General features: G+C 46.1%; 1 protein-coding gene and 1 pseudogene across 1 annotated transcript; both read left to right on the forward strand.

Annotated features, from left to right (window-relative positions):
- The first annotated feature begins 7146 nt into the window (after positions 1–7146).
- LOC142258746 (hydroxyacyl-coenzyme A dehydrogenase, mitochondrial pseudogene) lies at positions 7147–8406 on the forward strand (annotated as a pseudogene).
- Positions 8407–9416: 1010 nt separating this feature from the next.
- LOC142258766 (uncharacterized) lies at positions 9417–11741 on the forward strand. Its single transcript, XM_075331367.1, has 2 exons — positions 9417–9429; positions 9583–11741. Exons 1-2 carry the CDS (start codon positions 9417–9419, stop codon positions 10749–10751), a joined length of 1182 nt encoding a protein of 393 aa, XP_075187482.1. The 3' UTR covers positions 10752–11741.
- The last annotated feature ends 10054 nt before the right edge of the window (positions 11742–21795 follow it).

A 21795-nucleotide genomic window follows, 5' to 3' on the forward strand; every position in this document is an offset into this window, starting at 1 on the left:
ACAACTCCACTACGTAGACATCGTACACACATAGCACTGTTCCGTACACATCGTACACATACGGCTCTGCTCCATATACGTCATATACACATTTTCAGCGACTTGTGATCAAGATCAATCAGTTCCAAACGTCTTTATTTTAAAGTCACTCAACAAATCTTCTCCTCACCTGAACTTATCAATAAAGAATTCAATAAAGCAAAGATTGAAATAAGAGTGTGAAAGGGTCACATACATACGCAACAGGGGTCACATACATACGCAACAATAGTTTACTATAATCGTCCACTGACACCGCGTCTCATCCCATCCAGTGTGTGCACATTAATATAGGACTACACTGAGGAGCTGATCATGTGACCCCTGACTCCTCCCCTCCATGTGACATCATCACAGGTCCTGTAAGCACAGAGCAGCCATATATCTAGTGTGAGGCTCTGCAGGTGGAGGTAGGTGCAGGGTATTATATATCTAGTGTGCGGCTCTGCAGGTGGAGGTAGGTGCAGGGTATTATATATCTAGTGTGCGGCTCTGCAGGTGGAGGTAGGTGCAGGGTATTATATATCTAGTGTGCGGCTCTGCAGGAGAGGTAGGTGCAGGGTATTATATATCTAGTGTGCGGCTCTGCAGGAGGAGGTAGGTGCAGGGTATTATATATCTAGTGTGCGGCTCTGCAGGAGGAGGTAGGTGCAGGGTATTATATATCTAGTGTGCGGCTCTGCAGGTGGAGGTAGGTGCAGGGTATTATATATCTAGTGTGCGGCTCTGCAGGTGGAGGTAGGTGCAGGGTATTATATATCTAGTGTGCGGCTCTGCAGGTGGAGGTAGGTGCAGGGTATTATATATCTAGTGTGCGGCTCTGCAGGTGGAGGTAGGTGCAGGGTATTATATATCTAGTGTGCGGCTCTGCAGGTGGAGGTAGGTGCAGGTTATTATATATCTAGTGTGCGGCTCTGCAGGTGGAGGTAGGTGCAGGGTATTATATATCTAGTGTGCGGCTCTGCAGGTGGAGGTAGGTGCAGGGTATTATATATCTAGTGTGCGGCTCTGCAGGTGGAGGTAGGTGCAGGGTATTATATATCTAGTGTGCGGCTCTGCAGGTGGAGGTAGGTGCAGGGTATTATATATCTAGTGTGCGGCTCTGCAGGTGGAGGTAGGTGCAGGGTATTATATATCTAGTGTGCGGCTCTGCAGGTGGAGGTAGGTGCAGGGTATTATATATCTAGTGTGCGGCTCTGCAGGTGGAGGTAGGTGCAGGGTATTATATATCTAGTGTGCGGCTCTGCAGGTGGAGGTAGGTGCAGGGTATTATATATCTAGTGTGCGGCTCTGCAGGTGGAGGTAGGTGCAGGGTATTATATATCTAGTGTGCGGCTCTGCAGGTGGAGGTAGGTGCAGGGTATTATATATCTAGTGTGCGGCTCTGCAGGTGGAGGTAGGTGCAGGGTATTATATATCTAGTGTGCGGCTCTGCAGGTGGAGGTAGGTGCAGGGTATTATATATCTAGTGTGCGGCTCTGCAGGTGGAGGTAGGTGCAGGGTATTATATATCTAGTGTGCGGCTCTGCAGGAGGAGGTAGGTGCAGGTTATTATATATCTAGTGTGCGGCTCTGCAGGAGGAGGTAGGTGCAGGGTATTATATATCTAGTGTGCGGCTCTGCAGGTGGAGGTAGGTGCAGGGTATTATATATCTAGTGTGCGGCTCTGCAGGTGGAGGTAGGTGCAGGGTATTATATATCTAGTGTGCGGCTCTGCAGGAGGAGGTAGGTGCAGGGTATTATATATCTAGTGTGCGGCTCTGCAGGTGGAGGTAGGTGCAGGGTATTATATATCTAGTGTGCGGCTCTGCAGGTGGAGGTAGGTGCAGGGTATTATATATCTAGTGTGCGGCTCTGCAGGTGGAGGTAGGTGCAGGGTATTATATATCTAGTGTGCGGCTCTGCAGGTGGAGGTAGGTGCAGGGTATTATATATCTAGTGTGCGGCTCTGCAGGTGGAGGTAGGTGCGGGGTATTATATATCTAGTGTGCGGCTCTGCAGGTGGAGGTAGGTGCAGGGTATTATATATCTAGTGTGCGGCTCTGCAGGTGGAGGTAGGTGCAGGGTATTATATATCTAGTGTGCGGCTCTGCAGGTGGAGGTAGGTGCAGGGTATTATATATCTAGTGTGCGGCTCTGCAGGTGGAGGTAGGTGCAGGGTATTATATATCTAGTGTGCGGCTCTGCAGGAGGAGGTAGGTGCAGGGTATTATATATCTAGTGTGCGGCTCTGCAGGTGGAGGTAGGTGCAGGGTATTATATATCTAGTGTGCCGCTCTGCAGGTGGAGGTAGGTGCAGGGTATTATATATCTAGTGTGCCGCTCTGCAGGTGGAGGTACGTGCAGGGTATTATATATCTAGTGTGCGGCTCTGCAGGTGGAGGTAGGTGCAGGTTATTATATATCTAGTGTGCGGCTCTGCAGGTGGAGGTAGGTGCAGGGTATTATATATCTAGTGTGCCGCTCTGCAGGTGGAGGTAGGTGCAGGGTATTATATATCTAGTGTGCCGCTCTGCAGGTGGAGGTACGTGCAGGGTATTATATATCTAGTGTGCCGCTCTGCAGGTGGAGGTAGGTGCAGGGTATTATATATCTAGTGTGCGGCTCTGCAGGTGGAGGTAGGTGCAGGGTATTATATATCTAGTGTGCGGCTCTGCAGGTGGAGGTACGTGCAGGGTATTATATATCTAGTGTGCGGCTCTGCAGGTGGAGGTAGGTGCAGGGTATTATATATCTAGTGTGCGGCTCTGCAGGTGGAGGTAGGTGCAGGGTATTATATATCTAGTGTGCGGCTCTGCAGGTGGAGGTAGGTGCAGGGTATTATATATCTAGTGTGCGGCTCTGCAGGTGGAGGTAGGTGCAGGGTATTATATATCTGGTGTGCGGCTCTGCAGGTGGAGGTAGGTGCAGGTTATTATATATCTAGTGTGCGGCTCTGCAGGTGGAGGTAGGTGCAGGGTATTATATATCTAGTGTGTGGCTCTGCAGGTGGAGGTAGGTGCAGGGTATTATATATCTAGTGTGCGGCTCTGCAGGTGGAGGTAGGTGCAGGGTATTATATATCTAGTGTGCGGCTCTGCAGGTGGAGGTAGGTGCAGGGTATTATATATCTAGTGTGTGGCTCTGCAGGTGGAGGTAGGTGCAGGGTATTATATATCTAGTGTGTGGCTCTGCAGGAGGAGGTAGGTGCAGGGTATTATATATCTAGCGTGCGGCTCTGCAGGTGGAGGTAGGTGCAGGGTATTATATATCTAGTGTGCGGCTCTGCAGGTGGAGGTAGGTGCAGGGTATTATATATCTAGTGTGTGGCTCTGCAGGTGGAGGTAGGTGCAGGGTATTATATATCTAGTGTGCGGCTCTGCAGGTGGAGGTAGGTGCAGGGTATTATATATCTAGTGTGCGGCTCTGCAGGTGGAGGTAGGTGCAGGGTATTATATATCTAGTGTGCGGCTCTGCAGGTGGAGGTAGGTGCAGGGTATTATATATCTAGTGTGCGGCTCTGCAGGTGGAGGTAGGTGCAGGTTATTATATATCTAGTGTGCGGCTCTGCAGGTGGAGGTAGGTGCAGGGTATTATATATCTAGTGTGTGGCTCTGCAGGTGGAGGTAGGTGCAGGGTATTATATATCTAGTGTGCGGCTCTGCAGGTGGAGGTAGGTGCAGGGTATTATATATCTGTGTGCGGCTCTGCAGGAGGAGGTAGGTGCAGGGTATTATATATCTAGTGTGCGGCTCTGCAGGTGGAGGTAGGTGCAGGGTATTATATATCTAGTGTGCGGCTCTGCAGGTGGAGGTGGGTGCAGGTTATTATATATCTAGTGTGCGGCTCTGCAGGTGGAGGTAGGTGCAGGGTATTATATATCTAGTGTGCGGCTCTGCAGGTGGAGGTAGGTGCAGGGTATTATATATCTAGTGTGCGGCTCTGCAGGTGGAGGTAGGTGCAGGGTATTATATATCCAGTGTGCGGCTCTGCAGGTGGAGGTAGGTGCAGGGTATTATATATCTAGTGTGCGGCTCTGCAGGTGGAGGTGTGTGGAGATTCCCCATTACTGGGGCAGGCGGCATTAACCCCTTCAACTCAGACTTTATTGGTGTTTTTCTCTCGCTGATTTCTATGAATCGTGAGGTTTTTGTTTCTTTATCTCTGATATATACCGACGCCCCAACTATGAGAGGCCGGAAGTGAGGAAACCCGTCTGCCCTCAGTCCTCGGCCCCTTTCTGCCCTCAGTCCTCGCCCCTTTCTGCCCTCAGTCCTCGGCCCCTTTCTGCCCTCAGTCCTCGGCCCCTTTCTGCCCTCAGTCCTCGGCCCCTTTCTGCCCTCAGTCCTCGCCCCTTTCTGCCCTCGGCCCCTTTCTTCTCCCCATTCAGGTCCTTATAATATCGGATCCTCTCAGTGGAGATCTTCTATAGAAGAGAATTCTCCTGATTGCCCCGTGAAGGATGGATATGGACAGGGACAAGATGGCGGAGAGGATATTACACCTCACCCTAGAGATCCTCTTCCGGCTTACTGGAGAGGTGAGAGATTCTGATGACGTCACATTACATCATTCTTATCTATGGGAATAACAGATGGACAGAACTGGAGAGGTGAGGACTCTGGAAATGTCTGGAGTGAGATTTATTACTGTGTCTCTCCATAACCAGGATTACACAGTAGTGAAGAAGACCTCTAGTGAGCGCTGTCAGGCCCCTGTGTCTGAGGGATGGGGAAGACCCCTGAGCCCAATCACGGGTCTCACCCCCCGATACATGAGGACATCAATGACCAGAAGATCCTAGAACTCACCTACAAGATGATTGAGCTGCTGACTGGAGAGGTGACACTGCTGGGAATGCTGGGACATTATACAGTAACGCTATGAAGGGATCGGGGGTGACGGTATCATTGTATGTGTCAGGTTCCTATAAGGTGTCAGGACGTCACCGTCTATTTCTCCATGGAGGAGTGGGAGTATTTAGAAGGACACAAAGATCTGTACAAGGACGTCATGATGGAGGTTCCCCAGCCCCTCACATCACCAGGTAATAGACAGGACTAAATACACACGGCCTATAATTATCTGTATGTAAGGAATGAATTCAGTCCCTGTATGTGTCTCCTCTAGTTCTATCCAGTAAGAGGACAACACCAGAGAGATGTCCCCGTCCTCTTCTCCCACAGGACTGTAAACAAGAAGATCCCGATGTTCCTCAGGATGTGCCTCCTCCAGCTCTATCCAGTAAGAGCTATCTACTCATGTACTTTCTGCACTAATTTTGTGTTTACATTTTTAGGTTTTCTGCTCTGCATTTTTCAGCTGTATTTTCTTTGCTTCTGCTTCTTCTGCTGTGTGTTTCTCTTACCTTCTCTATGTCACTCTGAAGGCAACTCAAAGACCTGCAGAGGGTTCATGAATACCCTGTGTTCCTAAAAATAAGTCCTAGTTACAGTCAGGGCCAGCATTGGGAGGAGTCAAACTGCGCAATTTCTCAGGAACCCCACTTTCTTAAGGACCCCATCAGTTGTTGTTTAAGGACCTTTGATGAAGTCATGTGACATGATGTAACCAAAGGTCTCTTAATTGCAGGAGTCTAAAAGAATTGAACAGAAGACAGGCTGGCATGCTGGACTGGTGTGGCGCCCCCGTGCCAGCAGCCAGTGCTGCTCGGATCCGGATCTACGGTACGGCTTGAGGGGTTCTCCGGACCCGGGGGTCGCTCGGACACTCCGAATAAAGGGGGATGTATTTATACGGGATTGGTTGTATAATGCCTGTGACGCCACCCACGGTGTGCGGTGAGATGCAGCACCACCGCTGCCGTTGCGGGGCTCCCGGGGACGTTTGGCTGGCAGCTGGATGTTAACCCCTCCGTGATGTCAGTGTCTCTATGCTGAGGATGGTGATTGCAGGGGCCGGCGCATCTGGCAAGGCCGGGGATGTTACTCACGGTCAAATGAAGCACACAAGTCTTGTGGTAAACCAAGGTGAAGGTGGCCGGCTGCTGCAGACGGGTGTATCTGGTCCCACACCCGGGCTGGTAGTCAAAGTCTCTCTCCTCTGCTCTCAGTGTGTTGTAGGTAGGACTTCCCAGTTTGAAACACGGGAGTCCGCTCCTGGTCCTTTGGTTGGGAGCCGTGCCCGTCTGACGCTGACCCTTGGGATCTACGGGCCCTGACGGTTGCCCTATCCCTCTCGGTGGGTGGTTGTCTACTTTTCGGGACTTAGGTTGGGACAGGACCTAAAATCCTGCCCTCAATTAGTTAATTAGCTAGGCCGTCGGTGCTGGTCCTGGCTTCAGGGTCCAAGTACCCGCTCTGTGCACACGATTTCCGGGTCGGTTCTCTGGTGTCGGTACCGGCGGGCTCCAACCCTGTCCACCTCGGATCCCCGGCAGCCGTCTTCCCATCTCCTGCAGACTCTGGCTACCGTCTGCCACCTTGCCAAGGTGTCAGGGCTCCGACCCTGGCACCTGTCAACTTGGCACCTCCACTCAACTCCAACTTGAATGTTAACTGACTGTTTTCCCGCCCCGACTCTCCAGACCCCTAGTTGGGCGTTTCCTAATCGCCTGTTCCCGCCCACTGGTGTGTCTGTCCTTCCCTGGGGGGGTGACTAGGGTTTCAGGTCGGCTGATTTAACCCTTTATGGGATAGGTGTTATGCGGGGGCCTATGTGTACATCTACCTAGTTTTCCAGGGCGTTACACTGGCATTAGGGAAAAGGGAGAGCAAACTGGGCAATTTCACAGGGCCCCCATTTTCCTAGCGGCCCCAGTGTTTATATGCCGATTATAGGACTGCTTAAGAACCTTTTTGACATCACGTCATATGACCAAAGGTCTCTGAATTGCAGGAGTATAAAGCTGAAGAGGAGACAGAGGTGTGTGTGTGTGTGTGTGTGTGTGTGTGTGTATAGCTAGATAATAGAAAAACAAAAGTTACAGCCGCACACTGAAATACCACATTTTTAAACTACCATAAAATATCTAATAAAATTATTGCTGTAGAGAATGTGAACTACTGGCAAACTACCCTGGAAGGATTAGAGACACCTACAGATGGACATTTGACACCTAGACCTTGATTCTTCAAAACAATTAAGCCAGAATTCTGACAGAAATCACTTTTTAATCAATTTTTTGTTCAACACAGAGTTGTGAAAAAAGATTGTGTGACTAAATCATCACGGCGTATTGTGCTGACACCACTCGTATGTCCTTCAGCTCCCAGCAGTACAAGCAGACGTGGCCTCGCCATAGCCTTAACCACTGCGAAGAAGCTGACGTGACTGTGATCGGAGGAGGTCTGATAGGTGCTGGGATAGCGCAGGTAGCTGTAGCAACCAGACACACTTTTGTTTTAGTGGACCAGATTGATGACATCTTGAAAAAGTCTGCAAAAAGTATTGAAGACAGCTTGAAAAGGGTCACTGAGAAGATGTTTGTGGACAAGCCTGAGGCTGCTTCACAGTTCATCAGCAAAACCCTCTCAAACGTCAGCACAAGCACAGACCCAGCAGCCGTGGTGCACAGCAATGATCTGGTGGTGGAAGCCATAATAGAAAACATGTAAGTGGAAAAACGCACTAATCAAGACATTGGACAAATTTGCACCAGAACACACCATATTTGCCAGCAACACATTCTTATTGGCAATAACTGACATAGCCAACTCCACAACTAGGCAGGATCAGTTCAGAGGGCTGCATTTCTTTAATCCAGTACCAATGATGAAGCTGGTGGAGGTCGTTAAAACACCAATGACTAGCCAAACGACTTCTGACTCTCTCATGGACTTCAGTTAAACACTAGGAAAGATGCCTGTGTCATGTAAGGACACCCCAGGGTTCATTGTTAACCGTCTTCTGGTACCATACTACCTAATGGAATTTGTGCATCTTCATGAAAGAGGTCATGCATCTAAGGAAGACATGGATGTTGCAATGAAATTGGAAGCCCGTTACCCAATGGGTCCTTTTGAGCTTTTGGATTATGTTGGTCTTGACACTAGTAAATACATCATTGATGGTTGGTACCAGATGGAACCTGAAAACCCCCTTTTTGCCTCCAGTGAATTGCTCAATAAGCTTGGAAAGAAGACCGGAGAGGGATTTTATAAAGACAGATGGTTGGCCTGGCTGCACTGCAGAGCTATATTTTTTATAGTCTCTTGTTTGCTTTGATTACGATGACCGTTGTTGTTTTTACATTGCACGGTTTTCTCAGCACTTATTAACACTCTAGTGCCTTACAGTCATGATTCTCTATTTCATCAACATCCTTTTGTACCGCTGATTCCAAACATTGATATGTCATAGCCATTCTACAGTCAATAATAAATGAATGTACAAAAAAGAAATTGTGCAACTTTTGGAGGTTTCACGCCAATTTTAACCAGCTTTGCCAAAATGGGCAGAGCTTGGCCAGAAGAAGGGTGTGATGTCACCGCTTCTCTAATTCATAACAAACTGCGATGTTCCCTATGCCAAAAATCTCACGCCAGTCTCTGACATCAATTTTCATTGTACATCGCCGGTCTTGATGAATTGGAGCCCTAATATTTATCTGCACAGACAGCAAGACCCTGCTACCTACTTTGGTTACAAAGCCTAAGGATAGGCCATCAATCTTACAGTCCCAGACAAACCCATTAAATATTTGGCTTCTGTCTCTATTTTATTTTCGTCTTCGAAAAAAAACCTTTTTGAAATTGTCTTTGTTGTGGATCAATGTCACAACGAGATGCTTGCAGTCATCGCCAACTGTCATGGCGGCATCAGGATCTGTGGAAATCACAGATTCTAGCACTCTGCTTGCTAACGTCTCTGATGTCGTGAGCAGCGCAGGGAGACGCAGGCATCAAACCACATAATTAGTAAGGCTAGCAAGAGTTATACTCTGCTGAGCTCCTTGTTAATGTCTTTGATCACATGCTGTAGGGGAGCCAGTATCATTCGCTCCCCTTCTGTATATGCTGGCTGGACTATTCCATTAATGCCAGCTATAGTTTACCTATACAGGTGTGGTGAGGTGTTGTGATACAAACTAGTGGTTGTTGTGCATTATTGCTGTGAGCAGTTGTGGTGTTAACCTTTGTTGTCTTTTTGTTTCTGCCTTCCTGCTCTTGCTTTTCTCCTTGGTCTCTCACTGTTTATTTCTGTAAGTTTGCATTGTGTTTGAATTTTGGTTTTCCCGTCTGTCTTAATCTGTATTTCCATCATACTCCTGCCCCTTCCTTCCACGTTCAGGGGTAATCCAGAGGTTAGGGATAGCCTAAGGTCTCCTAACATAAGGGAAAGTATAGGAGCCCCCTGTCCTTCATTGTCCTACAGTCACATTGCGACAATCAATCAGATTATTTACTGTTGCACATTCCAAAGAACTAGTGCTAGGAATGGGAGATCGGAGTTAACGAAGATGTAACTCTTAGATCTCGAAATTGGAAAACAGATTCAGAATAATTTGTTTCCTAATTTAAATTCTTATGGTATGGTTTAAAAAAATAAATCTACTTTCAAAATTATAGAATTAAAAAATAATAACATTGTGTTTATTTTTAGCCGATGACTACATCAGTTCAGATGGAAATCTTATATCTTCAGAATTTAAAACAGATGATGAAAGTGTCACACATGATACATATGAAGAGCATGCTGCTGTCCCAGATATACCTCCAGTCCTTCCTTGGAAAGCTCTATCATCTGATCTTTTCAAAGAAGTCCAAAATTCCAATTTATTACAGAATTGTAAGCCAAATAAAAGTTACAGAAGGCATGTGAAACATGAAACGGCTCCTACAAGGGAGAAACCATTTTCATTTTCAGAGTGTGGGAAATGTTTTATTCAGAAAATAAACCTTGTTACACATCAGAAAATTCACACAGGGGAGAAGCCATTTTCATGTTCAGAATGTGGAAAATGTTTTATTTGGAAATCACAACTTCTTGAGTATCAAAGATGTCACACCGGAGAGAAGCCATTTTCATGTTTAGAGTGTGGGAAATGTTTTATTTGGAAATCAGTTCTTGTTTGGCATCAAAGATCTCACACAGGGGAGAAACCATTTTCATGTTCAGAGTGTGGGAAATGTTTTATTCAGAAATCAGACCTTGTTAGACATCAAAAAAAGCACACAGGGGAGAAGCCATTTTTATGTTCAGAGTGTGGGAAATGTTTTATTCAGAAATCACACCTTGTTAGACATCAGAAAAATCACACAGGGGAGAAGCCATTTTTATGTTCAGAGTGTGGGAAATGTTTTATTCAGAAAATATGCCTTATTAAACATCAGAAAATTCACACAGGGGAGAAGCAATTTTCATGTTCAGAGTGTGGGAAATGTTTTATGCGGAAATCAGATCTTGTTTGGCATCAAAGATCTCACACAGGAGAGAAACCATTTTCATGTTCAGAGTGTGGGAAATGTTTTATTCAGAAATCAGACCTTGTTAGACATCAAAAAAATCACACAGGGGAGAAGCCATTTTCATGTTCAGAGTGTGGGAAATGTTTTATTCAGAAATCACACCTTGTTAGACATCAAAAAAATCACACAGGGGAGAAGCCATTTTCATGTTCAGAGTGTGGGAAATGTTTTATTCAGAAATCACACCTTGTTCTTCATCAAAGATCTCACACAGGGGAGAAGCCGTTTTTATGCCCAGAATGTGGTAAATGTTTTACTAGGAAATCAGGTCTTGTTTACCATCAAAAATATCACACAAAATAAACAATTTTTATGCTCTGAAGGTGGAAAATGTTATTCTCAGAAATCAGATCTAGTTAAACATGTGAAGAAGCTGCACAGGGAAGGAACTTTTTTCATGTTGTGAATAATTGAAATGTATAACTGGTAAATCAAGTCTTGCCAACCATCAGAAAACCAACAGACTGGAGCAGCCATTCTTGTTTTCAGAATTTGCCAAATGTTTTTTATCATTAATCAGGTCCTGTTGTCAGATGAGTCACACGGGATAAGCCATCATGATGTACCATAAGTCAAAGGGTTTATCCAAAATTCGGATACAATTGCTCAAGTAAGAATTGGTGAGGGAAAGAAAATGTTTCTCTCTTTTTAAACCTATCGTATTTTTCGGACCATAAGACACACCTAGGTTTTGAAGGAGGAAAATAGGGAAAAAGATTGAAGGAAAAATGTGGTCATGAAGCACTGTTATGGGGGATCTGCTGCTGACACTGTTACAAGGGTAATATCCCCTAGTTTCTAGTGCAATGTGTTTGATGACTTTCCCTTTAAATAGTGCTTATCACAAATCTGTGGCTGCCTTTATTATTTACTTAAACAGTGAAGAGCCGCAGATTAGTGATTTTTTTAAATATAATCCAGTACCAAAACTTTTAGAAATGTCCCTAATGTCCCCCAAAATAAACTTCCAGGTTGTGAGATCCCACAAATCTCAGAGATCATTCTCACCATGAAAGAGTGAGCTCTACGACCCCAGCTCTGCGGCATCCTTCTTAAGCAGTTCAGTAAAACCTTAAAAAAGTATGTGACCGCGCTGGATTAGGTGAGAGAGCAATGTCTCGTGCTTAGAGCAGCTGCATAGATTTGTGGGATCCCGCTCTGCACACTGAGATCCCACAAAATTAAAATTCGAGCTCCACTTTGCTAGTAAGTTGGGTATTTCGAGAGCCTTTATGAACATTTGAGAAAGATTTTGATACTAGATTATATTTAGATAATTCACTAATCCCAGTTTACCCACTGCTTTATTTACTAAAACCGCAGCCCCAGATAGGAGATAGGAACTCTTAAGTATATCACATTGTATATAATTGCATTTCAAAACTTGTTTTGTTAATAAATACTTGTAAATATATATTCTTCATGCCTGTCTTTCTCTATTGTTTAGATGTCATGATTTTTCCTCAGAACCTCTGGAGTTGAGGCAGAGCTGTAGGCATTTCGCACAAAAATAGTGAGGGGATATCACGGAGATGTCACGGCCGGCTGACAATCCAGTGGCAGAAGTGTTGGAAAATCCCAGAAATTTGCAGCACATGTTGTTATCTCACAGTTCTGTTTCTGCAGCAGTGGACTCCATGACTCTGTGAAACTTTCAGTTTTTCCTCTCAGTTATCAGCCTCTGACTTCCTTTGTAAACCTCACCCTGCGGTGCTTTGGGTGAGGTTTATAGTTGTTCCTGGCTGTGGTTTGCAGCGGTTGCCTCCTTCTGTTGTTCCAGAGAGCGTTAGTGGTGTTGATGAAGAGCTCATCCGTACCATCCTTACTTAGGCCCAGATCAGGGTTTGCTTAGGGTGAGGTATTCCAGCTCGGCGACAGGTGCAGAACCTATATAGGGTTGGTGAGGGCAGTGAGGGTGAGCTATATTGTCAGAGGTCACCACTTCCCCCTTTCCCTAGTGATAGGGCATTCTTTTCCCCTTCCCTTTGTATTGTACTATATGGCTGGTATAGCTTCTATCCCCAGCAGGGACAGGGGATAATTGAATCACACTATGCATCCTAGATATGTGGAAGTTGTTAAGATGCTCTGGTCCTAATTTATCAAAGCTTTTATGCCAAAAAAATGGCACAAAAGCTTTGAAAAGTCACAAAAATTTGGATCAATTCATAGTTGTGCCAAATTTTGGTGGCTTTTGCCATTTTCACTCCAAAACTGGTAGGGTTTGGGTGGGATCGGGGCGTGACAGTACAGCTCCTTAAATTAATGATGAGCTGTGGCGATCCCTATGCCAAATTCACTCCAATCCCTGATGGGAGTAATATTTTTAGCATGGCACAAGGAGAAACATGCCACTCGTCAAACGCTCCAGATTCCAGACAAGGCATGCACCACTTCATGAATCAGGAATGGCCCCCACATAAATTGGGCTCTTTATGTTATAAAAATAATCCCTTTACAAAAGATAATTATGGTAATTAAAAAACTAAAGGATTTTATTTGTCTGATATCCAATGGATTATTATTTTGTGGGGCTACCCACAAACAGAGAAAAGCAGACCCATTGAAGTTTGGGTTCAGCTTTTTCTGTTATATTTTAGATACAGTTCAGATCGGGAACCAGACTTGTCCTGAACCCTGTTGGAAGTCACTGATTGGGCAGTTTGGGTCTCCGCCCACATGCATCCAGCCATTAACAGAGTATTTATTACCGGGGAAAGGATGACGGAGTTTTTTCCTTGTACACAATACATCCTATAACAATGTTTTTACCTCCTCGTGAAAGCCATTCAAACACTGCAAGCGGCTCGCACTGGGCCGAGCACTGAGTGTATCCGAGCACACCGATGCTAGATTGAGTTGTTAGGACACATAAAGCACCAAACTCCGAACTCCAATAATGATTTTTTGTATAAAGTCTGTACTTGGTACAAACACCGAACTTTACTATTTAGGTTCCCTCATCTCTGCCCACAAACCTTTATTACAGTTTAGATTATGGGTGTAGAAGAGACCAGAACTGAAAGTGGTCTATCTCTTGGTGGAGAGGAAGTAACATTTATGATACCTATGCTGGGGTTTTGTGAATTCAATGGGATTCGGTCACTAAGTGTTTACCACTTAGTTAAAAATCAGAATACTGTAGAGACAGTGTCACGCTAGGAACAGTGAAGTACCAAGCGAACGGCGAAAGGGAAGGAAACACTGTGCCTAGGGTAAGGGGATATGAAAGCCCTGACCAAGTGTACCGCTGGACCCCTGGGTTCCCTCACCACCATATATAGATTCCACACCTATGCGCCAAGCCGGATACCTGACCCTAGGCTGACCCTGAGCTGAGCCCTAAATAGGGAACGGATGGGATGAGCTCTTCATCAACCTCATTAAGTACTAAAGGACACACACGAATAACAAACAAGGGGAAGCAACAAACAACGTATTGATAGTAAAGAGCAACAACGATCCTACTGGTGTGTGCAAGCCACCTGCTTGCATCTAGAGCATGTGAAGGAACTGAATATCTCCATCACAAGCCCAGGAAAAATGAAAACATTTTAACCCAAGAGGAAATACAGATGATTAGCACCTGAAGAGGAGCTCCCCAGTGTCCTAAAGTAAAAGGATGAAAACTCAGCAGAGGAGATACCTAGTACACAGAATACTAACAGCTGGAAAAATAATCAGGGAACATTTTGCACAGCCAAACGCTATGACCTTCTATTGCCAGACATCACATCACTGTCTGTCACAAGTGACACACCTGTGACAGAGAGGGACTCTGATTCCAATGATGTGTCATTTACTGGGCTGCTTGCTGTAGTTTTGATAAAATCACTGTATTATCATTATCATTAATCTATAAACCACATCCTGAAGCCATACACTATTAAATTTTATATATTTTAACTGAAAAGTAGACTGTGTTTGTAAAAATACACAAAAGATATTACAAAGGGGAACAAAACAATACAGCATATACAATTACATAAAATAAACGGGAATAACAAAAGGAAAATTAATAAACTTTGGTCACAGTAAGGGCTTCAGATTTCTGGCAAGAAGGACTCCAATGGAACATAGAAGAATCCTACATGGCAATGTTCCTTTCATTGAACAAAGATCATAATTGGAATTAGCTTTTTATTAACACAAGTTACACCCACATACTTCCCCTCTGGTGACTCATAACAGGGCTGGACTTCAGATAAGTACAGGATGTGTCTAAGTCTTAGAAAATAATGACATTCCCAAACTTTTCGATAACGTCTACCCTGGAGGTCCTCGGTGGAAGATATTAAAGTCATCTTTCCTATCCCAATTTTATCTGCACATAGATAGGAGATATTGCATAGATATTTTCATCTTTTTGCCCGATATCCATTAGGCAAGAGCCCACCAGTCTTACCAATGATGCGGAACAATGCATTGCTTTCTCCACTTTAGCACAAATTCAAAAATGTGACTTTCCTACTGTATCTATTATATCAATGCAATTTATATTTTCTATAAGGCTACATGCGCACGCTGCTTCTTTTTCGTGTTCACAAACTGCAGCCAAAACTGCAGCCAAAACTGCACCTTGTCAGAGAGAGCCTGGAAATGTCACAAAAAATGTAGGTGCTTTTTTGGTGCATTTTTGCTGCTTTTTTGGTGCGTTTTTGGCTGCAGTTTTGTCAACAATTGTTTCATGTATTTTTCAGTTCAAACAAGCCCATAAAGCTTGTTGAATTGAAAAAAAAAATAAATTAGAAATAAATAAATAATTAAAAAAACTGGCGTGCGGTCTGTCCTTTTCTGCATTCTTGTGCATTTAGGCTGAGATTGGCCTTACATCTGCTAGAAGATTCTCTTTAGTTACCTGTTTCCAAAGGAGGGGGTCAGCTTCATAGGGGTGTTGTTGCGTCTTTATGAATTTTCTAATTTCTATATGACACACCACTACATATTGATGTTTTTTCAAAATCAAGCTTTTATCCCTTTGAAAGCCAAGGTCATTTTTTTAACACTTTCCTCTACTTGGTACTTGAAGAGTTCAATAAAATCAGAAATTTTACACTCCCATCTACACAAAATAACCTAAATAAAAAAAGAAAAGGTTGCACGAAATCATTATGCAATGATTCAGATATACTATCAGCCGACAAGGGGGATGGAATAGTCATCCAAAACAGAGATGACTATATAAGGAAGCTCAGATTATTTTCTCCAACCCCATACACTAAGGGATAACAACTATGGATACTTTTTCTACATTTAAAACAAAATATGCTCCCCTCATCACAAAAGCCTTTGAGAAAGGAATCTTAAAGGAGAACCAACCACCAGGATTTTGCTATATGAAGTAAAGGCAGTGCCATACTTGCACAAGGATGTTGAATCCAAGCATACCTGTTATAGAAACATGGGTTGCTGAAATATGTAATCAAAGTTGCAGAAATGCACTGCACTTTGAGTGAGTTGTGCATTGTGGGTGGGCCTTTGTAGGTCGGGTGCTGCTCTGTTCACCCGCCTCTGTCTGCTTTCCTAGACAGGAGGACCAGGGGAGAAAGGTCAGGACTCAGAAGAAAAAGAAGAATGGCAGCACTCTGCGGTGTAAGTTGATTTTTAATAACGCTTCATGCAGAGAGGTGAGACTGACACAGGGATGCAGAGGGAGGAGAGCACGAGGACGACGGTACCGTTTCGCACCTCTAAGGGTGCTTTCAAGGGTCCATACAGAGAAAACATGGATATTAGCCTTTTATATAGGGTGTTTTCAAACACACATGTTACAATTAAAAACAATTAAAACATTCACAGAAAAATAACACAATCTATTGGCAGAGAAATATGTTAGCAATAGATCTAGTTTAAGAAGTCATTTCTGGTAGAAAGAATAGAACAACATGATAAATAAATAGACCTATGCTACCACAGTAACTGGTACAGCATGTTATTATCTATATATAAATCCTGTTAAAATAACATTAGATATAACTTTATATATAATATAACAATTTATCATCCCTTGGAAAAAGGGGGGGGGAGGGGCAAAAACATATACCATTATCAATTGCATTATGTCATGCTGTACAAGTGGCCATGGCCACATATAATTTCAAAATATCTATAAAAAGATTACCAGGTCATTTTTATCATTGAAGCCTATGGGCCCCATAGCTTTAGTCTCCATGATCCAACGTGCCTCTCTTCTTAAGAGGTATTTATGTGTGTCGCCTCCTGCTGGGGATGGTGTAATTGTATCTAAACCCGCAAACTGCAACAATTTCTGGTCACCATTATGTACCTCATGCATGTGTGTAATAAGGCGTGTGGCTCCTATACCTGTGCTTATGTACCTCATGCATGTGTGTAATAAGGCGTGTGGCTCCTATACCGGTGCTTATGTACCTCATGCATGTGTGTAATAAGGCGTGTGGCTCCTATACCTGTGCTTATGTACCTCATGCATGTGTGTAATAAGGCGTGTGGCTCCTATACCTGTGCTTATGTACCTCATGCATGTGTGTAATAAGGCGTGTGGCTCCTATACCGGTGCTTATGTACCTCATGCATGTGTGTAATAAGGCGTGTGGCTCCTATACCTGTGCTTATGTACCTCATGCATGTGTGTAATAAGGCGTGTGACTCCTATACCTGTGCTTATGTACCTCATGCATGTGTGTAATAAGGCGTGTGGCTCCTATACCTGTGCTTATGTACCTCATGCATGTGTGTAATAAGGCGTGTGGCTCCTATACCTGTGCTTATGTACCTCATGCATGTGTGTAATAAGGCGTGTGGCTCCTATACCTGTGCTTATGTACCTCATGCATGTGTGTAATAAGGCGTGTGGCTCCTATACCTGTGCTTATGTACCTCATGCATGTGTGTAATAAGGCGTGTGGCTCCTATACCTGTGCTTCTGTACCTCATGCATGTGTGTAATAAGGCGTGTGGCTCCTATACCGGTGCTTATGTACCTCATGCATGTGTGTAATAAGGCGTGTGTCTCCTATACCTGTGCTTATGTACCTCATGCATGTGTGTAATAAGGCGTGTGGCTCCTATACCTGTGCTTATGTACCTCATGCATGTGTGTAATAAGGCGTGTGGCTCCTATACCTGTGCTTATGTACCTCATGCATGTGTGTAATAAGGCGTGTGGCTCCTATACCTGTGCTTATGTACCTCATGCATGTGTGTAATAAGGCGTGTGGCTCCTATAGCTGTGCTTATGTACCTCATGCATGTGTGTAATAAGGCGTGTGGCTCCTATACCTGTGCTTATGTACCTCATGCATGTGTGTAATAAGGCGTGTGGCTCCTATACCTGTGCTTATGTACCTCATGCATGTGTGTAATAAGGCGTGTGGCTCCTATACCTGTGCTTATGTACCTCATGCATGTGTGTAATAAGGCGTGTGGCTCCTATACCTGTGCTTATGTACCTCATGCATGTGTGTAATAAGGTGTGTGGCTCCTATAGCTGTGCTTATGTACCTCATGCATGTGTGTAATAAGGCGTGTGGCTCCTATAGCTGTGCTTATGTACCTCATGCATGTGTGTAATAAGGCGTGTGGCTCCTATACCTGTGCTTATGTACCTCATGCATGTGTGTAATAAGGCGTGTGGCTCCTATAGCTGTGCTTATGGAGTGTAAATGCATACCTCCCAACCGTCCCGGATACAGCGGGACAGTCCCTCTTCTGAGCCTTTGATCCCGAGTCCCGCCCGTGAGGCTGTTTGTCCCGTGCTCCGCCCACCCACTGTAGCCCCGCCTCGCTGTTTCTCCCTTCTATTCATTACAGAGTCGAGAGTCGGAGCGCGCACCTTGAAACTCCTGTGACTGCTGCTGAGGTATGAATCACCCCCTGCAGCAGAGCGACCCCCCCTCCCCCAGAACGGACATCCCCAGCCCGGAGTGGATCCCCTGCACCAGAGCCGACCCCCCCTCCCCCAGAGCAGACATCCCCAGCCCGGAGTGGATCCCCTGCACCAGAGCCGACCCCCCCTCCCCCAGAGCAGACATCCCCAGCCCGGAGTGGATCCCCTGCACCAGAGCCGACCCCCCCTCCCCCAGAGCGGACATCCCCAGTCCCGGAGCCTGCATTTCTCTGCAGCTGTTCTCTGATTCCCCGTGTGCGGCTTCTCACTGCTGCAGACACAGGGGAATCAGGAAGCTGAGGAGATCGTGCAATCAGCACTCCTCTCTCCTGCAGATAGCACTGGCCAGTAATAACCTATGCAGAGTGACATCTGCAGACTTCTTACCGATCAGTGGTCTCCTGCCTGTGGAGCTGCTGGGTCCTAGCTTCCCAACAGCTTCAGCTCTGCTTTATCCTGGCTCCCCTACCTGTTAAAGGGAAACTGTCAGCAGAAATTTCACAATAAAAATAAAAGATTCCCCTCTGCAGCTCCTGGGCTGCTTCTAGAAAGGTTCCTGTTGTTATTGTGCCCCCTTTGAGACCTACAAAAATACTTTATGAAGTCTTACCTTTTTGTATGCAAATGTGTTTTTATGGTCACGGGGGCGGGCTGTCTGGCGTCCGTTATTCCCCCTCCTGCCGCTTTACGCAGTCCCCCATTGCTCATTTACATACACAAGGACGCGTTCCTCATGTAACTGTCCTCCCGAAGTTTTGCGCATGTGAACGCTTTTTCAGGTGATTGCGCAGGCGCGAGATTATGGGCGGCGCTGTGATTGTCATCAGCAGCGTTAACCAAGTACCCGCCCGTAATCTCATGCCCGCACTTTTCCCTCTGACTCCACCGTTATGCGCAAGTGCTGGCCATATGAACCATGTTACCTATTACTGCTTGCACGAGATTATGGGCGGTTACTTGGATGACTTTGCTGATGACAATCACAGCGCCGCCCATAATCTCGCGCCCACGGTAATAGGTAACATGGTTCATATGGACAGTGCTTGCGCATAACGGTGGAGGCAGAGTGAGAAGCGTGGGCACGAGATTATGGGTGGGTACTTGGATGACGCTGCTGATGACAATCACAGCGCCGCCCATAATCTCGCGCCTGCGCAATCACCTCAAAAGCGTTCACACTTTGCACAGTGCTCACTCCCGTGAGAGTGGCACTGGGCATGCACAAAACTTCAGGAGGACAGTTACATGAGGAAGGCGTCCTCATGTATGGAAATGAGCAATGGGGGACGGCGTACAGCGGCAGGAGGGGGAATAACGGGCGCCAGACAGCACACCCCCGTGACCATAAAAACAGATTTGCATACAAAAAGGTAAGACTTCATAAAGTATTTTTTTAGGTCTCAAAGGGGGCACAATAGCAACAGGAACCTTTCCAGAATGCAGCCCAGGAGCTGCAGAGGGGAATCTTTTTTTTTTTTTTGCTAAATTTCTGGTGACAGGTTCCCTTTAAAGGGAATCTATCAGGTGCAATCTGCACTCAGAGCCAGGAGCAGTTCTGGGTGTATATTGCTATTCCCTGCCTAACTGTCCCTGTATACACTAGCATAGATAAAGGCATCTATAGAAAAAGTATTTTTAAAGAGCTTATATCTTATGCTAATTAGCGCGGGGACTAGTCCCAAGGGCGTTACTTCACTTGGCTAGTCGGCTCACATAGCGTGTTAGTACTCACACAGGGGCGTAATAACATGCTAACATGCTATGCGAGCTGACTAGCCAAGTGAAGTAACGCCCTTGTGACTAGTCCCCGCGCTCATTAGCATAAGATATAAGATCTTTAAAAATATTTGTTCTTGATCTCTTTATCTATGCTAGTGTATACAGGGACGGTTAGGCAGGGATTAGCAATATGTACCCAGAACTGCTCCTGGCTCTGAGTGCATATTGCACCTGACAGGTTCACTTTAAAGGGAACCTGTCACCAGATTTGGGGCCTATAAGCTGCGGCCACCACCAGTGGGATCTTATATACACATTCTAACATGCTGCATACCTCCCAACCGTCCCGGATACAGCGGGACTTTCACGCTTTACGTTGTTTGTCCCGTTGCCACGGGCGGGACGGCCGGCTCCCGGGCTCCGCCCACCCACTCTCTCTCCGCCTCCCTGCTTTTCCCTCCTACCATCCTAGTAGACGTGGCATAGAGAGGAGCGCTGCCTGTGCTGCTGCTGGTACAGTAAACGAATCTCCCCAGCGCTGATTTCCCTCCCTCCCCCCTCACCCCCGGCCGGAGCCTGTCTGTGCGGTCGGCCGGCCGCCTGTCTGTGCGGTCGGCCGGCCGCCTGTCTGTGCGGCCGGCCGCCTGTCTGTGCGGGCGCCCCCCTGCCGCCTGTCTGTGCGGGCGGCCGGCCGCCTGTCTGTGCGGGCGGCCGGCCGCCTGTCTGTGAAGGCGACCGGCTGCCTCTCTGTTCAGGCCGCCTCTTTGTGCGGTCGGCCCGCGCCTCTCTGTGCGGCGGCCCGCCACCTGTCTGTGCGGGCGCCCCCCGCTGCCTGTCTGTGCGGGCGGCCCGCCGCCTCATTGTGCGGGCGGCCGGCCGCCTCTCTGTGCGGGCGGCCCGCCGCCTGTCTGTGAAGGCGACCGGCCGCCTCACTGTGCGGGCGACCGGCCGCCTCACTGTTGCTGCCTGCGTGTCCGTGCTGGAGGCCCGCCGGCTGCCTGCGTGTCCATGCTGAATGGGTGTGGATGGGGAGTGGATATGGGCGTGACTGTGAAATGGGTGTGGTTAGGGGGCGTGGCCTAAAAATTTGCCGCGGCGCGCATGGCGCGCCGCAAACTTTGTCCCTCTTTTCCTTCTTTAAAAGTTGGGAGGTATGTAAATGTTCCCTGAATCTTATAAAGAGGGGTCTGATAGTTTTGCTATGTAAAAAAATCCACAAGGGCAGAATATAATATACACTTCATTTAGTGCGGCAAGTAATCAGTTCTTTTACTGTATGCCATTTCCCTCCAATCTTTACGGTTTGACCCGTCAGGTGCTGGTTACAGTAGGAACAGTGGCCGCATCTGTGGTTACCTATAGGGGCTGCGTTTTCCAACCATGTTTTTTGTGGAACAAATCTTCTTTTTATTAACATGTCCCCTAGGTTTTTCGACCGTCTGTAGGTAATTTGGGGTTTGTGTACTGCTTAGATATTACATCTTGTGGGTATCCCCTCTCTCTCAATCTATCAGCCAGGCTATTTGCTTGTTCAAGAAATCGTTCCCTACTGCTAATCAGTCTTTTAATCCTCAAAAATTGAGAGTACGGCACTGACTTTTTTATGTGATCTGGGTGAGCACTATCATGTCTCAGTAGTGTATTGACTGATGAAGGTTTCCTGTATATACAGTCATATGAAAAAGTTTGGGCACCCCTATTAATGTTAACCTTTTTTCTTTATAACAATTTGGGTTTTTGCAACAGCTATTTCAGTTCCAT

Source organism: Anomaloglossus baeobatrachus, assembly GCF_048569485.1.
Source record: "Anomaloglossus baeobatrachus isolate aAnoBae1 chromosome 5 unlocalized genomic scaffold, aAnoBae1.hap1 SUPER_5_unloc_1, whole genome shotgun sequence".
NCBI lineage: Eukaryota > Metazoa > Chordata > Amphibia > Anura > Aromobatidae > Anomaloglossus > Anomaloglossus baeobatrachus.